General features: G+C 37.1%; 1 protein-coding gene across 2 annotated transcripts in view; it reads left to right on the top strand.

Annotated features, from left to right (window-relative positions):
* The window catches only part of DBX2 (developing brain homeobox 2), a 41,194-nt gene extending 22,547 nt beyond the window's left edge, over positions 1-18,647 (top strand). Inside the window, exons 3-5 of one of the 2 annotated variants that reach the window (XR_008511911.2) lie at positions 4,806-4,993; positions 12,415-13,010; positions 16,202-18,647. Coding sequence is in view for 1 of the 2 variants with exons in the window: in XM_002823125.5 (XP_002823171.3) it covers positions 4,806-4,993; positions 12,415-12,747 (521 nt within the window). In the remaining variant the exon portion in view is untranslated. Of the gene's footprint in view, positions 1-4,805; positions 4,994-12,414; positions 14,887-16,201 lie in introns of those variants that run through there. The other variant, XM_002823125.5, reaches the window with a different exon arrangement.
* The last annotated feature ends 4,510 nt before the right edge of the window (positions 18,648-23,157 follow it).

Below are 23,157 nucleotides of genomic sequence, written 5' to 3'. Positions count from 1 at the left end.
AGATCAAGGGCTAGTTTGGGTTCACGTTGCCCCAAATGTTAATGTATATCACAGTGGTGAGAATAATTTATTTGTAGACTTTCTTGATGGGAATCTTCTTTTTCTTTACTTAAAAACAACTTATTAGGAAAACCTATGGGTTGCTATTAAAAGTTTTAGGGGCATTTAAATGAGTTTTATTTCCCCGCTATTTTATTTTGACATGTAGATCTTGGTGAAGAAGAGCCAAAATAAATAGAATCTTGAGACTTACTTATACAAATTCTACTTAGAAAAAAAAGGGTACATATTTTTTCTATTACCATAAATTTGTTTTAGACTCTGTATATAGACATAAAAGGTTTTATTAACTCAGAGGACATTTGCCTTTCTAAAATGCTAGGTTGCTTATGTCCTTCTTGCAAGGCTTCCCTTCACAAGTTATAACCTAAACTTGTTTCAGACACCCTTGGCCCTAATCTGTCTCTCCAGCTTTTCTCCTATGTTCTTTCCAGTCATACCCTGCAATCCAGAAACACTAGGTTGTGTGAGATTCTTAGATCTGCCATGTTTCACACTTGTCTTCGCCTGGCTTCATGCCTCTGCCAATGCTAATCCCTCGACTCTACCTGCTTTTCCCTAGATTGCCAGCAAGAGGAATTGCTGTTCTTCTAGCTGCTGCTCTCTCTTAGGACCTACTTTGCTGACCATTCTAACTCAGCGGCTTCTTATCTGGTGCACTAATGCCTTTTATGCTGTGGTCTCATCCCACTGTATTGTGGCTGTCTGTATTATTCTTGGACTTTTTCTTATCGACTGTGAACACCTTAAGGATGGATTGGATTCATCTTTGATTATCGCTCAACAACTCAGTAACTGACCAGTTATTCCCAAAAAGGCTGCTACAATGCTTGCCTGTTTTCATTAGAAAATAGAACCAAACTTAAAACATGGACGGTGGAGACGAATTATTTGTCCAGAATGCTACAATGCAATAACACAATTTTGTGTTTATTTTTGTCTTTTCAATTTTTTTCTCTGCATTTTTGCTTAGTTGTGAACCTGATATATATCTTAAATATCATACTTTAAAAAATCATAGTGTAAGTACTTTCTTTGCTGCTGCCTAATCTTCATAGTCCTCATCTTTAATGATTCATTAACATTTTACCAAGTGGATAATTTACATATGCATTTATTTACCAGTGGATATTTATTTTTTCTAATTTTTAATAATTATTGCTGTAATAATTGTATATTGGATACATTTATAAATTAAGAATGCCAGAATGCAGAGGAAAGAGCCACTAATTTGAATTCAGAAGGTCTTGGTGCCAGCTTTGTTCTATGTCCTTTGGGTGTCTTTGGACCTTGACTGCTCTGAACACGTCTTCATCTATTGTGAGGGATATCTGTGGCATATGATTCTTGTAAAGATCAAATAAAATCCAACAATGGGAAGTGAAGTAGATTTGTGGGATCCTTAATGTGAGCTAAGCACTGAAATTTTGTTATCTTATTTCGTTGAATCTTGGGAGCAGCCTTATGAAATCAGCTGGAAGAGACTAAATAACTTGCCTTAAGTCATGCATGTAAGGGCTGATATCCAAACCAAGGAATGTTCAGAGAAGAAACGCACTTAGAAAAAAGATGCACATATTGAGATATTCAGAATATTTTTATTATTGACCAATATTTCATAAAACTGCTTAAATTTCTGATAAAGAATAGTGAATCTAGTTGTCAAAGTCTGACTTCAAGATATGATCTTGGCAAGAGACAGGCAAAAATAATCAGTGATGTAAAAGGGGAAATAACCAACATCCTATGTGAAGATGAATGGAAGGGCATCAATGAAAGTAGACCTTCATAGAGAATTGGGCTTGATGACATCTCAGGGTTATGGCAATTCAAAGGAGACACAGAGTTACAGAGCTGGAAGGAAAGAGTGAGAAGTTAGTGGTTCGTTTTGTAGAGTGAGAATGAATTGTAATGAGATGTAACCCAGGGCCTAGCCAAGAGATGTTTGTAACCCAGGGCTTAGCCAGGAGATGTTTGTAATCTTTTAGACAAATAGAAAAGGAAGCTATCACATTGTAGAAGCCAAATTGACAAGATTTGTTGTTTGTTGTCATTTTCCTTCTAAAATACAAATCAGATCATGCCAGTATTGTGTAGGGTTAGTATATTTGTTGTGGTATCTGTCTCCTGGGTTTGAAACCCTAGCTTGGTGACCTTGAACAAAGTTACTTAACCTTCCTAAGTTTCATTTGATTTCTGTAAAATGGAGAGAGTAATAATAGCATTCATGCCATAGATTCAATGTGAGAATTGAATGAAATAATGCATGTCAGTGGCTTAACACAAAGTAAGCATTAACAGTGGTGTTCAGTGTATGTTTATTATTATGTCCTGCCCTGCTTCTGTTGATCTTCATTACCTACCCAAACTCTTGCAGTTCTCTATTATCTGACTCCATTCCACTTTAGAGGTCCAAATATCTTCAAAGGCCTGGCAGGTAAAAAGCAAGCTAAGCAAGGCTGTGGCAAACTGGGGCCACATGTTCCATCTAAAAAAGAGGCACCTGCTACTCACTCTGAGCCCAGTGTGGTTACCTTTGAAGAGGTGTCAGAAATCTGGACTTTATGTGAAACTTCTCGCTTCTTAAATGTGGACAACTAAGTCAGAATTCTTAACCAACATGCTGAGACCAAAAAAAGCCCATTTGCAGGCTGGATATGGTTGCCCTCTTGCAGCCTCTGCTTTATGCCTTTCCCCAGCCTTGATGACTGCTTACTTTTCCTTGGATAGGCTTTATTCCTTGTGCTTTCAGACGTACTAGTAACTGTTTGAATTGGCTTTGGTTCTTTCTCTCTTTAACGGTATTGTTCTTTTAGACTTGACTTGACCTGTTTTCTCTGAACTCATCATTTCCTCATTTGTGATGCCAGTGCACTTTGCAGATCTTTCTATTCTAGTACTTATGACATTCATTTACTTGTTTATTCAGTAAATAATTATTAAGCACCAGAATGCATAGTAGCTGCCTTCCTGGTGCTATGTTACAGAGTAATGTTCATGGGTCACCCCTCCCATAAGAAGGTGAGCTCCTTTAGGGTGGGAACCATGTGCTCTTTGTCTGGTTTCTTCAGCAATTGGCTCAGTGAGCCTGATACCCAGTGTATTAGTTTTCTATTGTTGCTGTAACAAATTACCATCAACTGGGTGTCTTAAAGCAACAGGTACTTATTATTTTATAGTTATAGAGGTCAGACCCTGAAATGGGTCTCATAGGGCTAAAATCAAGCAGGGGTGTGTTCCTTGTGTAGGCTCTGGGGAGAGTCTGTTTCCTTGTCTTTTCCAGCTTCTTGAGGCTGCCTGCATTCCTTGGCTTCTGGCCTCTTCCTCCAACCTCAAAGCAAGAAAGTAGCATCTTGAAATCTCTCTCTGACTAGGACCTCCTAATTTGCCTCCCTCTTCCAGTTATAAGGAATCTTATGATTACATTGGGCCCACCTGGATAATACAGGATACACTCTTCATCTCAAGGTCAGTTGATTAGCAACTTTAATCTATTTGCAACCTTAATTCCCCTTGCCATGTAACATAACATATTCACAGGTTCTGGGGATTAGGACATGGACATCTCTGAGAGCCATAACTCTGCCTGCCACACCCGGGAAGCAGAATGAGTGAATGAACCATGAAAGCCTGTAAACTCTCAGAGCATGGGAACCAGTGTTGTGCTAGGCCCAAAAAGGCAGAAAGAGTAGCAAATGTTTCTGACTTCAAGGAGTTGATGATCAATGGAATTGTAGGGGAGTAACTGAGAGCACTTCAGTTCTCTCTTCTCTTCTCAGATTAAACATCTCTGACTTTTGCAAGCTTTCCCTATCCCAGGTTTATGTCAGACCCCTTGTTTTGTGTTCCCAAATCTCCCTCCTTAGGAATATGACACATTTGTGTTGCTAGTTCAATAAATGCCCTTCCACCATATTTTACAGGTAATGAGGGCAATTAAACATATCTGTCTTATTTCTCAATGTGTAATATTGAGCAGAGTGTCTGGCATATGGTAAGTGTTCAAAATTTTGTTGAAAAAAATGAATAAATAAACAAATGAAGAATTAGAGAAAAATGTAGTATTTAAACCACCTACTACTTAATTCGTACTGGGGCTTTGTAACCTGGGATCTTGGGCTGTCTGATGTGGCATGCAAATTGGGAGGACAAGCAAATGTACATTTCCCCTACAGTGGGGAGCAAAGAATATTTATCAGATTCTCAAAGGAGTCTGTATTAGTCTGTTTTCATGCTGCTAATTAAGTCATACCCAAGACTGGGTAGTTTATAAAAGAAAGAGGTTTAATTGACTCACAGTTCAGCATGGCTGGGAGGCCTTAGGAAACTGACAATCATGGCAGAAGGGGAAGCAAGCATGTCCTTCTTCACACGGCAGCAGGAAGGACAAGAATGAGAGAAGTGCAGAGCAAAGTGGGGAAAAGCCCCTAACAAAACCATCAGATCTCGTGAGACCTCATTCACTTTCATGAGAAGAGCATGGGGGAACCACCTCTATGATTCAGTTACTTCCCACGAGGTCCCTCCCTCAGCACATGGGGATTAAAATTCAAGATGAGATTTGGGTGGGGACATATCAGAGTCCATAGCCAAAAAGAAGTTAGGAAGTACTGCTTTAAGTGAGCAGAGTTGGAATGAGGTCATTTGGCCATAGTACAAAGTAGGAGGATACCATATTGTCCTAGGAAAGACTGACTTCCTTCTAAAGCTAACTGGGCTTTTGTATCTTTTTTCCTTGACTCTAGGAGAAGACAGCGTGCTGCCTCTCCTGACACAGGACTCTAATTCCAAAGCTCGGAGGGGCATTTTAAGAAGAGCTGTCTTTTCTGAGGACCAGAGAAAGGCTCTAGAGAAAATGTTTCAGAAACAGAAATATATCAGCAAAACAGACCGAAAGAAACTTGCCATCAACTTGGGACTAAAGGAATCACAGGTACTAATAAGCAAGAAGATGTCTACTGCCTCTGATTTCTTCTGAGATCAGATGAAATCAGTTGTGTTCAGGGTGGTGGGCCGTAGGCAACTGCTTCTGATTTCTTAAGGCACACAATGGAATCCGTTTATTTAGCAAATATTTCTTATACCAGGCATGGTGCTAGAGCCTGAGGTGTTCTTGAAATGCTTTTCTTAATTTTTTAGTGGGTGGAGATATATGTCCCATTTCCTATTTGGAAATAGGTCCATTTGCTGAGAGGTCTAGGTTTTTGCCATTCTAGTACTTTATTTTCAAATGAAGAGAAATGCTAAGGATGTGGTAATTACATTATAAATCATTTCCTCTGTGTTCAGAGAAACAGGTAAATAATTCTTCAAAAACCAGGAACCACTTTTACTATCTTTCTTTTCACTTCCAATCCAAAATCAAAGCATGAATGAGTGACTCATGAATACTTCTTAATGGGTTTCATGATTTTATTCTTTGGGTTTATGTCAAGTCCAATTAAGCAATTTCACATTTGCAACACTTACATACCTTTCTTGTTCATTGAGGTTTCATATAATTGTGAATGGGACTTTCTAGCTTTTGGAGTTGTATAATACTCCATTTAAAGTTTGGCCTACTTATTACAAATAATATCATAAGGCACTAGAAGTTTCCTATTTAACCCTCTTTATAATTGTCATGTGAAATACACACTGTAATAATCCCCGTTTTCTAAATGAGAAAAGAAGAAACTGAACGTAGGTCCTATATCATGTAGTAAAGAGGTTTTGGAGGTAGGCTCCCACCTTAGACAGCTTAACTCTGGAGTTTGTGTTCTCTTTAACCTAAAAATACCAGGTACAGTTGTGCATACAGTTCACTGTACAAAGGCATCTGGCCAAAAGGGATAGTGGCGGCTGAAATTCAGCATGAACTCTGTTTGCCATGTTGAGTTTTCTTTTGCAGGCCTACATCTGCCTGGATTTTTTGAATTAACATAAAGGGACTAAAGAGTTAGAGGAGGCCCTGTTCTAACCACCATGCTCTACTGTTGTTCCTCACTACAGATGACCTGATGGTTAATTTTGGACCTTATTAAAACCAGTTATTGGCCGGGCACGGTGGCTCACACCTGTAATCCCAGAACTTTGGGAGGCTGAGGTGGGCGGATCATGAGGTCAGGAGAACGAGACCATCCTGGCTAACATGGTGAAACCCTGACTCTACTAAAAATACAAAAAAGTTAGCTGGGCGAGGTGGCTGGCTCCTGTAGTCCCAGCCATTCAGGAGGCTGAGGCAGGAGAATGGCATGAACCCTGGAGGCAGAGTTTGCAGTGAGCTGAGTTCGCGCCACTGCACTCCAGCCTGGGCGACAGTGCAAGACTCCATCTCAAAAAAAAAAAAAAAAGACAAAAAGAAAAAAAAAAACAGTTATTATTGGACTAAACTCTCCTTGACCCTAGGGAAGTGTCTTCACAAGCTGCTTGCCCCAACTTTGTCAAGTAGTAGGAAGCCGTACGAGGTGTGGTAGAGGGTAATTGGCCTATATTAGTCAGTCTGTGCTCTCCTCGCTGTGTGGTACTAATGAGTCCATAACCTCAATTGGTTGTTCTGTGCCTCAGTTTCTCACTTAAATAAAACAGAAACAAATATAGGAATTCTGTCTATATCACAAAGCAGTTTTGTGTATATAACAGATAAATCAGCAGCCAGATGTTGATGGTCTGTTGTGTGCAAGACACTGTGGTAGGTAGGCAGTAATAGGGAGTATTGATTAATACTGAATAAGACACAGTCTGTGCACCTCAGAAGCTTCCACATCCCATGGAAGCTCATAAAAAGTTTAATAAAACTATATAATAATATAGACAGTATTGTGGTAGGTTAGATATACTGCCCAATAAGGGGATCGGTAGTTCTCAAAGTTACTTATCTCTCTGAAGCCTTATGTTGATTCCTATCTCTGCAAAGGACAGCCATGTGATTGGTCCGTATACTACTCCTGGAAAGTCTAATGGTGGAACTCTCTGATCTCAGAGCAGCTGTTGGGCCTGAGAGAGGACATCAGGGCAGCTCAGTGCGCCTGGCCTGCATCTCACTGGTGTAAGAAGCTCCTATAGTCAGAAGGGAGAAAACAGGCAGGTTTGGGAGTTTGGAGAGCCTCTGGTTGAGCTGAAACTTGAAGTAGGTGTTAAAAGATGGAAAGCAGTGGAAAGTAGCTAAGTTCCATCTGACAATGCTCTGAGAAATTGTGAAAATCTGTGATAGTACATATTGTGGTCCCCAAAAGAGACTTTTGAAAAGACAATGCAACAGCCATATATAAAAATTATGGGGTATGACCACAATCTCTCCTCCTGCCTAAAAACAATTATTTTCCTGTTTGTTTGCCATCTTGTGGTTCTTATCCATAGGCACATGGTTTTATGTAGTTAATTATATTGTGTTTAAAATTCAGTGCCTGAGGAGTGAGTACTTTTTGTCTTATTGAATTTGGTAGAGCATCTCAGAAGTAATTTAACATTTTCTTATTTGTAAATATATCCATTACACAAATGTATCAATTACACAATTGTATTATATCAATTATAACATTACAATTACAATTTGTAAATGTATCAATCTTATTTGTAAATATATCAGTATATCAATTACAGCATCTCAGAAGTAATTTAACATTTTCTTATTTGTAAATATATCCATTACACAAATGTATCAATTACACAATTATATCGATTATAACATTACAATTACAATTTGTAAATATATCAGTCTTATTTGTAAATATATCAATATATCAATTACAGCATCTCAGAAGTAATTTAACATTCTCTTATTTGTAAATATATCAATTACATGGTATTTATTATGGTAAATTCAATTAAAAAGGAAACCTGTAAAGATAAAAGTGAAAACTCACCTTACTCTGCTTGAATCCAATTCCTTGGTTACTTCTGTCATTTACAAATGGCGCTTGTTTGAATTTTTGGCACATCATGTATTATTTTAAAAATAAATTTATATGTGTGTTGTATATGCACGAACATATAATAACGCAAACACTTGCATGCTTACCATGCGCCCTTACATTTGATGTTAATTAATCCTTACAAAATTTTTATGAAGTAGCTACTTTTGCTACCTCTATTTTACAAGTGAAGAAGCTGAGAATTGTGTGTGTGTGTATATATATATATACACATATATACATATACATACATAAAAATCTAATCATATTGTGCATGTACTTTGATATTTTCTAAAGAAAAGTACAAATTACCTGTATATCCAGCTCACAGATCTAGCAGTAGAAGCCATATATATATATATACACATATATACATACACATACATAAAAATCTAATCATATTGTGCATGTACTTTGATATTTTCTAAAGAAAAGTACAAATTACCTGTATATCCAGCTCACAGATCTAGCAGTAGAAGCCAGAAGATCCCCCAAGTATCCCCTCCCACTCACTATCTGCTCCTTCCAAGGGTATCCTCTATCCTAACTTCTAACTTCTTAGTTTTGCCTCTTTTTGTACTTTTATATAAGTAGTAATATTCAGCGTGTAGACAAAATGTGGTATATCCATATAGTGGACTATTATTTGCCCATAGAAAGGAATGAAGTACTTACTGATAATGCTACAATATGGATGAACCTTGAAAATACTATACTGAGTGAAAGAACTCAGTTACAGGGACCACATATTATATGATTCCGTTAATTTGAAAGTCCAGAATGGGGAAATCTATACAGATAGGAAGTAGATGAATCTGCTTAGGGCTGGGGGAAGCAGGGAATAGAGCAGAGATAGCTAAAGGGTGTGAGATTTCCTTCTGAGGTGATGAAAATGTTCTAAAATTGGTGATGGTTGCATTATCTGTGAATATATGAAAACCACTGAATTGTACATTTTAAATGGATGAATTGTATGGTATGTGAATTATAGGCTCAATAAAGCTATTCACAAATTTAAAAAAGTATCATTCTGTAATTTATGTAAATAGAATCGTATATGCTTCTTTTACTTAACAGTGCGTTTGTGAGAATCTTCATGTTGTGTGTAGTAAAAGCTTATGCTTTTACTTGCTGTGTAGTACTACCATTATGTAGTATACCACAATTCATCCATTTACTGATGGTGGGCATGTGTATTGTTCCCAGTTTTGGGGCTATTATGAATAATGCTACTGATAATGTGTATTGTTTGGTGCTTTTTTCCTTTTTGAATATTATGGATTGCTTCCTTCCATGTCAGTACATACAGATCTACTTCATTCTTTTTTTTGTCTTTCATAACAGACCATCTTTTCACCATCCTCAATTTTAAGTTACTTCCAGTTTTCACTATCGCAAATTTTTATGCGGCCTGATTTTGTGAATAAAGTTTTATTGGAACACACACACACACAAAAATATTTTGTAAGAAGAGTGTGAGTGGGATTTATGTGTAAAAGTGTATGTACATTTAAAATGTAGCAGATTAAAAATTCCTTTCCAAATACAATATTGTATCAAATTAGATACTGACATATGAAAATTTCACTCTTACTAACAAATAGTCCCTTTTTGCAAAACTTCCACCATTTATGATTTTTAAAATGTTGCCACTCTCATGGGCAATGCTATTTGTTATTTTTCGATTTGAATTTTCCTAACTACCAGAACGTGAGGGGCTTTTAATTGTTTTATTGGCCATTTGTAGTCTGAATTGGCCTTTTCATGGCTGCATCTTTTTTTCTGTCATATTGTCTTTTTATTGATATGTAGCAATACTTTGGCTGTTAGTCAAGAATTTTGGAATATTATGGTTAGTGTATTTTTCCTGTTTCAGATGTTGCAAAAGTCCTTTCTAAGTTTGTGGCTTTTTTTATTGAGGTAAAATATGCATAGCAGAATTTATCATTTTAACCTTTTTTTAAGTGTTCAGTTCAGTGACATTAAGTACACTGACACTGTTGTGAAACCATCACCACCATTCATCTCCGGAAATTTTTTCATCTTGTAAAACTGAAACTCTATCCATTAAACAATAACTCACCATTTCCCCCTCCCCCACCTCCTGACACCCACTATTCTACTTTATGTTTCTATTAATGACTATTCTAAGGCTCTCATATGAGTGGAATAATATGGCATTTGTACTTTTATCCTGGCCTGTTTTACTTAGCATTATATCTTCAAGGTTCATTTCTGTTGTAGCATGTGCCAGAATTTCCTTCCTTTTCAAGGCTGAATAGTATTCCTTAGTATGTATACACCACATTTTATTTATCCATTTATCTGTTCCTAGATGCTTGGTTGCTTCCCATTTTTGGCTATTGTGAATAATGCTGCTGCAAATATGGGTGTACAAATATCATTTAGATTTCTTGCTTTTAGTTTTGTTGGGTAGTTTTTGGCTTTTTCATATGTTTGTACAGAAATTTCTCATTTTTATGTATTCAGCTCCTTTTTATCTTTTCCATGTATCCTGTTTTATGTCATGCTTATGAAAACATTCTTCTCCCCAAGACTATCGTGATAATCTCTATTTGCTTTTAAAACTTTTGCAGTTTTGTTTTTATATTTAGCTATTTAATATATCTGGAATTTGTTTTTGCATTTCTTGAGAGGTAGAACTATTATGTTACTCCCCAAATATGCATTTGTCTCAACACCATTGATTGTGAGGAAACTCCTTTTATGTATTTTTTCTTTGAGATATCACTTAACAACAAATATTTATAGATATACAGAAAAGCTAAGAGAAGAGGAAATAACGAAAGTGATGACAAAGGCAGGAATCACTAATGAAAACAAAAAACTGTCTCAGCGAAAACCCATTAGAAATATTTGGCATGCTTTCTAGGAGTAAATGCCCACTGCAAACAATAAATGAGTTAATGAATAGAACCAACTGCTCTGGTATATACACATTAGTTCTGTTTTCGTATGAAAAGCCTTAATCATGGTGTTGTAACTGAGATGACAGTCTTTTGCACTGAATTGCCTGGGGTAGATTTTTTTCGTTGCCATTTCGAACATTGCCAATCAAGTAAAAAGAATGAAGAAATTGTTTTGCCAATCTGGAATGAGAGCCTTAGATAGAATTTTTTTCTTCACTGAGATAAATACTTGGTTGATATACTATAATAATTATTTCTTTGGGTAAAAATTTTCTAGTTTTTGTTTTAAAAATAGAAATCAACTAAATTGTTAGTGTAAGGATGTGATGCAATACACAGGAAAAAACATGATTGGCTTTTAAGATTCCAGGAAACCAGTTGTGAAGTTTTCAGCTCAGGCACAGTTGACTACACAGTGTATAAAGAGGGAGATTAGTAATAAAGACTAACCTCTTTTGGGTTGGAGGAAAGTATGGTTCAAATTAGGAACCACCGTCATAAGCACTTTTGGCTTAATTACAATTAGTTGTTATTTATTGAGCCTAATTCTTACAGTTTGATAAATCCTGGGAGTAATCAAGACTTGGAAACTGTATAAAGCCTGCAGTTTATCAAAGCATTACAAAATGGATTCTTAATTTAGTCTCAGAAAGCTCCTGATGAGGTCTGAATATTTATAAGAGCCTGGGCCCTGGAGTCAGACAGTCATGGATTCTAGTCTCAGTGCTTCCGTTTCACTAGCTGTGTGACCATAAGCTAATCTCTCCAAACTTCAGTTTTTTTAACATGTGAAATGAGGACTTCTTACAGCCATTGTGAGGATCAAATTATAAAATCCATCCCAAGTGCATAGCCTGATGCCTGGCACAAAATAAACACTCAGATGCTAATACTAGCCCGTATATTTCCTTTGAATAAATAATTCAGCACAGACTAGATGATGTTTTAAAATATCTAAGAGTTAAATGAATTTTGAAAGCTATCGGACTTACAGGGTGTAACCAATTTATCACAGTTGTTTTGTTTCAAATATGTGTATGGGGATATTAGATCAAGATATTTTTGGCAGGGCGTGGTGGCTCACGCCTGTAATCTCAGCACTTTTGGAAGCCAAGGCGGGAAGATTGTTTGAACTTAGGAGTTCAAGACCAGCCTGGGCAACATGACGAAACCCTGTCTCTGCAAAAAAAATATAAAAATTAGCCGGTTGTGCTGGTGCATGCCTGTCATCCTAGCTACTCAGGAAGCTGAGGTGGGAGGATTGCTTGAGCCTGGGTGGCGGAGGTTGCAGTGAGCTGAGATTGCACCAGGGTGACAGAGAGAGACCCCATCTCAAAAAAATATAATAATAAAGTAAAATACAATGGGATATTTTTGAAGGAGCCCATGTGAAAAGCCACAAGGACTTTTTGAGGTTGGCTCTCATAATAAGGTATTCTGTAGAAGGGATAGTAGAAGCAATTACAGTTTAAAATGCTGAAGTAAAATAACCTGGAATAAGTGATCATTTTGTGCAATTATTTTGTCAATAGGTGAAAATTTGGTTTCAGAACAGAAGGATGAAATGGCGGAATTCCAAAGAAAAGGAAGTGCTTTCCAACAGGTGTATCCAAGAAGTAGGTCTTCAAGAGGATCCCCTCTCACGGTCTGCTCTGGGTTTCCCTTCTCCATGTCCTTCAATATGGGACGTCCCCCAACAGCACTCAAGTCCAAAATGGAGGGAGAATTCTCCAGAACCTTCAGAAAGACTAATCCAGGAGAGTTCAGGGGCACCACCCCCAGAAGCAAATTCACTGCAAGGTGCCTTGTATTTATGTTCTGAGGAAGAAGCTGGAAGCAAGGGTGTACTTACTGGGGCCGTCTGAATGGAAGCATTCCTCCGTGTTAATTTAAAAGAACGCTTAATAGGGACATTTGGACTCTAATGCCAGCTAGCTTGTACCTCATCCGTGCTTAGACCCTAACAACTTTGGAGCGATATATGAACTAATGCTTTAGGAGACCAACTCCAGTGTTCTCTTGTTTGGCCCTAGACTCAGGCTTAATTTGTAAGTGGAATAGAATCTCCCAGGAAGTATGACAGAACCGAAAAGAATGAGAGCAACAGCTGGCTCCGTCCCTGCTCTGAGTATGTGTATATATGTGTTTGTCTCTATGTGTGTGTATATACATAAATATCCATTAAAATGTATTAGTAGAAACTAGTTTCTCTTTAACTGTTGCATTGAGTAAATTCACTTCCTTTTATGTGAAGAAAACTACCATTGACAGAATGTTATTAATTTTTTGAAAATAATGTAAAATTTGGACTTTAGTGCAAACTTTCCTACCCCAAAAACATGTTTTTAGAAATTCTCTATTTTCTGACTTCTTTTGGTATCTAGCTGTAAGTGAATTTTAACACCTTAGCTCAGCAGTCCTCAACAAATGAGCCACTGCTAGATACATACACTGAGAATATATATTTAAAATGAACCTAACAAGCGAATTAGAAGAATTTCTGTATATAACTATTAGTATCCTTAATCTCCAAGTCTCTGGACCATCGGGTCATTGTGAGGGAGATGCCCATTTCACTAATAATTATTTTTTGATCTCTTGTCTGTAAACATGGGCCTAGACCAGGGTTTGCAAAATAAAATGCCTTTAAGAGCCTGTCAGGTAAACAGAGGGTATGGCCCACCTAAAGATATTTGAGTCAAGTAATTATTCAAATACTGTGTTGGCCAAACAAAATATCTATGCCAAGAAGTTTGTGACCTCTGGCCAAGACTAAAGAAAGCCGTGGTGTCACAGTTCTTAAAATTCTTCTAACTGGACTTAAAACCACAATACTAACAGAATCAGTGATGATTTCTGTTTGCGCTTCTAGTTAGGGACTCAATTTTCCACTTAGGTGGCATACACTTTATATATCAGGTTATTTTTATGTATTAACAAACACCACACAGATGTTTTGTGTTTTTTGACTACCCTGAAATTGTATCTTTCTAAAATTGCATTTCTGGTAACGATTTGCTTAGTTAATCCAGAAGTTTTTACTCCAGGACCAAGAAGAAATTATGTTTCACTTTGAAGGAAATGAAACAAAAATAGGAAATGATGTGGTTTTGCATTAACCTCTTATCAATCTGTGGACAAGAAACACTATCAGAAGTTCATTAAGTGGCATTTTGTTAGTGAGTAAGCTGCATAACGATGGTGGCTTCTAATTTGCTGAACTCCACTAGGGTCTGAGAAGTTAACGTCTTTTGAGGGTTTAGTGTTTAGAAAAGATATTTCAGGAGGTAACGGTTTTAATCAACAGCAGGAAATTATTTTGTACGAATAGAATTGGACTTGGTGTGTCAACCTGTGTCTTTACCACATGATCTTTTACTTAAAAGTCATTTTAGAAGCGTGTCTCAGTGCCTCATTGTGGGGAATGGGAGCAGGGATCTGCTGACAAAAGTTAAAATTTAAAACCTGTCTTAAAATGATTTATAGTATGGTTTCTGTTCTTATAATGTTAACCTCATGTACATTTATAGGGTATTTCCTATGTGCTAGAGACTGTGCTAAGCATTTAGGGTGGATTAGCTCATCTAATCCTCATGGCAATAACCCTATGATGTAGACGGTAATTACTATCAGGATTCCTGTTACCCAGACAAGGAAACTAAGGCAGAGTATGGTTGGGGTAATTATCCAAGATCATTAAGTTAATAAATGGGATTTGAACCCTGACACTCAAGTTTTGAATCTTGGAATCTTACCAACCATGTGGGGATTGCATACCAGTGTGATATATTCACACAGCTATGGGGTGCATTGTAATATATACATTTTGCGGATTGCAGTGAGACTTATTAAAGAAATTCAGAAGCTTTACCATCTTACTTGGGGAATGATTTTATCTTCAGGATTGTCTTTTCTATTAGATTTTGAACTTTAAGGAAATTAAGGAATTACAAAATCCTTCAACTATGAAGCCTCTATAGAAAATAGTCCCATAGGAGTGTTTAAGCATGATCACTGTTATCATATATATATATGTGTGAATATATATATGTGTGTATATGTATACATGTGTATGTGTATATATATATCACTCACTGCTAAAATCATAAAATGCATATCTGTGGTCAGTGTTTCTTGAGAATAACTTGAAAATCAAATAAGAGGCACCTCTGTCATGGCCATCTGATAACACAGGTTATCTGTGTGATCTTCCCTCAGGGCCTAACCCGGCAGAGGCATCTAAGACCCAGCAGAGGCATCTCACTGTAAAATTAGCTTGATATTCAAATAGACAAATCAAGCTTTTAATTGTTTTCCACTTTGGAATGTGTTAGCACTTAGGAAAAGTATGCTTTAGATGGATATATTACTGGTACTTAGGAAACACACACAAAGATACATACACAGTACACATATGTATGCCCGGTGTGCTTTCACTTTGCCTTCACTTCCCTAAATGGCTGGAGAGAGTGGCTGAGCCTCCTATCCTGTTGAAGTGTCTCCCTTCTCTCTTGTGCTCTGCTAACCATCCTTCCTCCCCTCATGTAATTATGTATTTTTCTCTGCCATCTAGATGCAGACTCCTTTTCTTCAGTTGATCACATATTAGTAGATTTGTTGTCTGCTTTCCAGACAAATAGTGCTGTAGTGAGAGCCAGGGCCATAGAAGCCTGGAGCTGAAGCATTTTAATTAAAAAAAAAAATTGTCAAAAGGACCTTAATCAGATGAGAAACAAATGGTAAGCATTATCCCCTAAGCTTTCAGAAAGATAAATACTTAGTGTTGGAAATATATAAACAGGTTAGGGATGATCACTGGCTCTGGAGACAACGAAGACCATGATCATTAATGTTTAAAGGGCGGTTCTATTTTCTTAGTAATATGGTGGTTTGAATGGGGAACACAATTATTCAGTCCAGTGGTTCTCAAACTATAAAAGTTCATGTCCATGAACATGCCGTACCTTCCAACCAGTTTTAGATATGTGCTCAGATTTGGACATACACTTCATACATACTGCTTCAAAATCCTGCCATACCACACCTCTCAAGAATCATTAATATACACTTTTGTTCACTTTTCAAATACAAGTCACAATTAAACATGTTTGTCCAAGCCACAAGTGTTCTTTCTGGCCCCCTTCACTCCACTTCTGATGCATTCCTTTAAAAACTACATACTCCCCAGTGTGCTGTATGACCCCTCCCTTGATGACTAATGGTTCCATGAAGCCTATTCTATTGCATACATAAGCTTGTTAGACACTGCGTTTCGGCTATCTGAAATTCCCCAAAATATTTTTTCTTTCTAAATTTCAGCACTTACTGGGTACTGTGTGTGAAGCCTTATCCTAGCTCTATGTAAACAAGTATGATGAAGTGCGTGGTTCTTGACCTCAAGGAGCTTATAATCTAGTCTTCTTGCCAAGAAGAAATTCTGTGACATTTTCCATGCCGCTGGTGATGGGATCCAGTGAATTCGGGGCAAAAAATAAGCTCCTGACATCCTCCAACGCCTCATCTTCCATTTGCGATGCAAGGTTCTTCCATGATCCACCATGCAGAAAGACGCAAGCTGCTTGACCCTGCTGCTTTTCTGTGCTGTCCCTCCTCCATTCAGGCCACAGTGGACCCAAAAGGAGCCAGAAAGAGTCCAGGAAAGAATTCAGTGGCTTCCTTTTGTTCAAGGTGTACTCTGTTTCTATTTTTCTTTCCACCTTCTCAGCCTCAGATCAGCCTATACCTATGGTAAGTGGGACGAGAGAAGAAAAAGCAAATAATGCAAGCGGGGGGACATCAGGATGAATGTTCTTGAATACATATGGAAAATTTTACAGAATGATTTTGTGTCCTTTACAAACAATTTCTGAAATAAGAAACTACCCTAAAGACATAGCAATAGTCTAAAAAAGATGGCCCTGAGTTTCCAGCTACTACTTCAGTTCTATTACATTATTATTTCTGGTTATAAAGAAGCATACTTGAAAATATAGCTAACAAAGTAAAGTTTATATATAATTCCACCATCTGGAGATAGCCAACTTAGCTCTTTTGTGAAACATTTTCAGTCATTTTTTGAATGTATATATATGTAATTATGTGTGTCCAAACAAATTTGGACCATAGTGTATATCCAGTTTATTCTACTATTTTTTACTCAATTTTGTACACAGAACATTGCCCCATGTCATTAAAAATTACTTGAAACTGTTTATGACAGTTGTGTAATATCTCCTTGTAGCTCCTTCACTTCTTGAGGTGGACCAGAGTGTGGCTAGGAGATGATGGGTCACAGAAAGAATGATCATGGGCTTTTGTACCATAGAATACACTTAAGAAAAGTAATCTGATGTTTATCATTTATTTGAACTAAATGAAGCCTCAGCAAACATAAGACTTAGAATGAAAACTGAAGAAATTTGGGATTATACTTTTAGTGGTGTTAAATATAGTGTATCAAACACACCAAAGGGAGAGTCTCTTCCAAAAAGCCACCATAAAGCTTATCAAAACATATCCCATCCATTCAAAATTCAAGAGAGTGTACACACTTGGATTTGAGTCCATAGCCAGCAGCAAACATAATAATGTGGGATAATATTCCTCTGTTTTATTGTGCTTTGTAGTCAAACTGATACATTATTCAGCTTTTTGAATATGTATTATTGTCTACAAAGTGGGCAGGAGTCAAGCAAACTAATGGGGATCTGGCATCTGTCACCACTCCAAAGTCTGAGGTGATAAGTCTGGTTTGCCTATTTAGTTTCGAATCTCTCACTTGTTACAAATTTATGGATTTTCTCTCCAAGCTGCTTAAATAACAGAAGGGGAGAGTCTTTCAGGATCAGAACGTTCCAAGGTTAAAAGGGAGCTGGGAAACATTTAATGTTATTTACACCTAAAGCAGAAACATCAAGTCCTTGATATTAGTCAAAAGCCAAAAACCAGGCATGCCAAATTTGAATAAATAGTGATATAATTAATACATAATGTATATCTCATTATTTCACTATGAATGTCATGTCAATCAAATACTGAATAGGCATTGTAGTTTCCTAGGTCTGTTGCAACAATTACCACAAACAACAGTAATTTATTCTCTCACAGTGGTAGAGGAAAGACACCTAAAATCAAGGTGTCAGACGGGCCATGCTCCCTCCAATGCATCCAGGAGGCTGCTTTTTCCAGCTGTTGGTAGCTCTAGCTCCAGCTCCAGGCATTCTTTGGCCTGGGGTTGCATGACTGCATTGTCTACCTCTGACTCTATATGGTTTTCTCTCCTATGTGTTCTCCCTATATATCTGTGTCCCAAATGTCCCTATGCCTTTCTCTTAAAAGGACACCTGGCATTGGATTTAGAGCCAACCCTAAATCCAGATGATCATGTCTCAAGAGTCCTTACTTAATAGCACCTGCAAAGACCCTTTTCTCAAATAAGCTTACATTCACATCTTCCAGGGCTCAGGACATGACATATTTTTTTCTGGGGGTGACCACTAGTCACCTCCTACAATCATATTCTACAATATCAGAGGAAAAGGCTTAGAATGAACAAAAGCAAAAGACTTAGACTTCCTTGGCAGTCCTTGTCATGGAACTTGACTAATATTGCTTTGACTTCAGCTTTTGTACCAACCACGCAATGCACTACTTGCAAGAATATCTGGGATACATAAATTGTTGTAAAAGTTTCCTCCAGTTTGGATTTCTTTCTATACTGGGAAAATTTAAGAAAATACAATGCTAATTTTTCAAAGCCCTCATATGGATTCCAGATGTTGATCATTTAATCCGAGAAGGTGTTTCCTTATTATACAAATGTGGTATACATAAAAAAATTGGCATTGTTTAAATTATGACTCACACGTGAACCATTGTTTTTTTGTGATGTAGTTATTTTAAGTGATTCATTAAACAATGCCAATATTTTGGACACATACCATATTTGTATAATGAGGAAACACTTTCTTGCATTAAGTGGTCAACATCTGGGATCCATGTGAGAACTTCTTTGAAATTTTAAATAAAGACAAATTAGCATGACATACATTTTCTCAGAGATGCAACTAGCTGGTAATCAAAAGACAAGGTGAACTTGGTACCACATTGTGATTAAGAAAATGGGATTTTGTTGACAGTAGCATCCAATAATGTTTAGCATTTTAAGGATGGCATAAATGGAAGTATAGAGTGAAATGCAATAATGGACTGTGTTGAGTCAGGGATCAAAAATCCACTCAAGTGTACTCTCTTAGTAAAAATGTAAGTTATTAAATACTTTCTGGAAGGCAATTTGGTAACGCAAGCAACTTGAGTTTGCCTATGTGGTTTTTTTTGAGACGGGGTCTCACTCTGTCACCCAGGCTTCAGTGTAGTGGTGTGATTATGGCTGACTAAAGCTTTGACCTCCCAGGCTCAAGCGATCCTCCTGCCTCAGCCTCTGGAGTAGCTGGGACTACAGGCATGCACTACCATGCTTAGATAATTTTTATTTTATTTTTTAGAGACAAGATCCCACTATGTTGTCCAGGCTGGTCTTGAATTCCTGGGCTCAAGTGATCCTCCACCCTCTTGCCTAGGCTTCCCAAAGTGCTGGGATTACAGGCAGGAGACACCATGCCTCATTGAACATGTGCTTGGCCAGTAAGCACATATTAAATGAGCATACTCTTTGAACAGACAACCCCATTTACTGGAATTTATCTTAAAGAAATACAAGGATGTTCGCTCTCTATGCACACAGACACACACACACACACACACACACACACACACACACACACACACTAGACTTTCTTTTTAGAGCAATTTTAGGTTCCTGGAAAAACTGAGTGGAAGATATAGAGAGTTCTCATATATCCCTTACTCCTGCATACTTACAGCCTCCCTCACTGTCAACATCTCGAACCAGATTGGTATATTTGTCACAGTCAACAAACCCATATGACACATCATTATCACTCAAAGTCCATAGTTTACAATTAGTGTTCAATTTGGTGGTGTTCAGTCTATTGGTTTCGACAAATGTATAATGACATACAGAATAGTTTCATTGTCCAAAAATCTTCTCATAATATATTTTGATAACAATAGGGCTTTGGTTAATTCAAATTTAGCAAATTATATAATGAAATCCTATGTGGCCATTGAAAGTAATAATGTAGAAGAATTATATCTTTAAAAATGGCCATGATTCATTGTTAAGGGGAGAATAGACTACAAAATGTTAATAGCCTAATATTTGTGTGTGCCTATGTGTATGTGTGTGTGTTTATGAGCGTGTGTGTGTGTGTAGGCATGTGCACACAGCTTTAAAGGAACAACTGTATGCCCATATATTAACTGTGGCTATTTCTGGGTAGTGGGGTTAAAGGTGATGTTTGCTTTCTTTTCCATGTTCTCTGTTTTCTGAATAATGCACTATAAATGCATATTGCTTTTAAAATCAGAGAACACGTCTTGACATGGATGTCTCACAGACATCTCAAATTCAAATGAGTCCTTTTCTCACCTTAAATCATCACCAGTATTTCTTTCTCTCAATAGATAGCAAAATAACCAGTTGCTGAATTCAGAAACCTGGGAGTCAGCTTGACTCTTTCCTCTCTCTCTCCCCCTCATATGCAATTAATTACTTAGCTTTATCTATGCATTTCCCTTAACATCTCTTCAATCTGTTTCCTTCTTTCTATCACCACAGCCACTAATGCATTCCAGATCACCATTATCTCTTGCTTGCTTCTTGTTTCCTAGAAATCTCCTTGCATTCCTTCTAGCTCTCTTCCAACTCCTTCCTCAGTCTGTAGTCAGAATGATTCTTCTAAAATGCAAATCTCATTGAATTAGGGTTCTGCAGAGAAACAGAACAAATAAGATCTATATGTCTATATCTAGCTAGCTAGTTAGATCTATCTATCTGTATCTATCTATAGATGTATAGATACATAGATACATGAGAGGAGATTTATTATGGGAATCGGCTCACACGATTATGAAGACCAAGAAGTCCCACCATATGCCATCTGCAAGATGGAGAACCAGGAAAGCCAGTGGTGTAGTTCAGTCTGAGTCCAAAGCCTGAGAACCAGGGATCCCGCTGGCAGGGCTGGCTTCTTCTGGAGGCTGTAGGGAACAATCCATTCCTTGCCTCTTCCAGATTTTGCTGGCTCCAGCGTTCCTTGGTTTGTGGCTGTATCACTCCAATATTGGTCCCTGCAATGACATGGCCTCCTTCTCTTTCTTCTGTGTCAAATCTCCCTCTGCCTCCCTCTTACAAGATTGCCTTCGGGGCCCTGTTAGAGAATCTAAAATAGTCTTTCCATCGCAAGATTCTTAACTTAATCACATCGGTAAAGAGACTCTTTCCCAATGAGGTAAGATTTACAGGTTCCAGGGATTAGAACCTGGTATCTTTAGGGAGCCATGTTTTCAGCCTACCACAATTAGTATAATATTTTAAAATATGCTAGTCTGTTACAATTAAGACTTACTCTTAAAACTTTTTCTTGGTCAAGAGTATATTTTCGTATTATGATTCTATAAATATATATAAATCTTCTTCATGATAAAGAACTTCAAGTCATAAAGAAATATAACCAGAAGACCTAATACCATTGTTTTAATAAATGTTATTGTCTTCTTTCTATATATTGTAAAACTTTAAGTTCCTTTCATATAAATAGTAGAAATTGGTCATTTCATTGGCTTGCTTGTGCTAAAAGGAATTATACATTAATTAAAAGCTTTTTCTATCCTTTTTACTATCTTTACTTATTTTAAGTTCAATTTATGTTTTGTTGTATAATCCTTTCAATTATTTTCTATAGGTTTTTTAATCATTACATTTCTGAAATTTTACTCCTCTTTATCTTATTTCATGTTATTCTTTTTTTCCCTTTTATGAAATATCTATAGTAACTCACTGTATGGTATTTATCCATGCCACACTGTTTTTACTTTTATAATGTTTGTCTTGATTTACCTCTACAAATTTATATAGAGTTTTTTAACTTTAGCAATGGAATTTATTGAGCTTGTATTGTGACTTCCACAGTCATTTATTAACTTCATGTTTCATTCAAAATTGATTGCATCTTCCCCTTCAAATGAGCTCCACTTATACGTTTGGACTCAATAAATGCACTACCTTCATCCAGGCATCTAAATCAGAAGCCTAGGAATAATCTTGAATATCTTTGTCTGTCTATTTGTCTCTCTCTGTCTCCTCCATATAGTTTATCACAAAGTACAGTTGACTGTACATCCGAAATATTTATTCATTTCTTTCTATACTGCGTACACTACTTCATTCCAGGCCATCATCTCTCACCTGGGAACAACATTTTAACTGGCCTCCCCATTGCCAGTTAAAGAAGAGACCAACTAGCAATAATCTATTATTTAAATTCTCTCCTGATTTCTCTAAAACAGGGATTTTTTTGTGTGTGTGTTAATAAATTTAATCTATAAATATTGCCCCATTGCCAGATGATGCTATTTCATTTGCTAACTTGAAGAGTGCAACAACAAGGGATGATTTATCAATGCAAGTACCACTCTGATGTGTAACTGCTGTTCTCAACTCCCTGAATACCTTCTTATGCAGATGAGAGAGTTCTGCTGAGTCGAAGGTATAGTTTAATTTTTAAAAAAGTTGTTTAAGCTTTACCTGTAGTCATAAACTTCAGTCTGAAATTAAATATATATTTTCTTAGTATTTTTCTTCTTAATGATCTGTATCCCAGTGTGGTTATAAGAAAAATAGTTAACAACCCGGTTGCCCCCCTAACTGCTTACACACATTTCTCATTTATTCCTGACAATAGCTCTATAAAGTAGATGTAATTATCTCCATTTGCAGATGAGAAAAGCGAGTCTGAGAGAGGTGTGGCAAGTTGGTTGTTTTTGTTTTTGTTTAAAGAGACAGAATTTCACTTTAAAAACAGGATTTTAAAACCTTGGCGTTAGCGGCATTTGGGGCCAGATAATTTTTTGTCGTGTAGGGTTTTCCTGTGCCTCACTGGATGCTTAGTAACATCCTTGGCCTCTACCCATAAGCAAATCCTCCCTTACCATAGTCGTGACAAGAAAAAATGTTTTCAGACATTGTCAAATGTCCCTGGGGGAGTAAGAAGGATTGCCCCAAGTTGGAAACCACTACCTTGAAATATTGATTTGATCATGTCACTCCCCTCCTCCTATTTCAGTAATTCCTTATTTAATTCATTCGCCAAATATGTGCCGTGCACAGCTCTGTGCTAGACTACAGGAATATG

Source organism: Pongo abelii, chromosome 10, assembly GCF_028885655.2.
Source record: "Pongo abelii isolate AG06213 chromosome 10, NHGRI_mPonAbe1-v2.0_pri, whole genome shotgun sequence".
In the NCBI taxonomy this organism is placed as follows: Eukaryota; Metazoa; Chordata; class Mammalia; order Primates; family Hominidae; genus Pongo; species Pongo abelii.
Note: the sequence above shows the minus strand (reverse complement) of the source record. Positions and strands in the feature narration are given on the sequence as shown.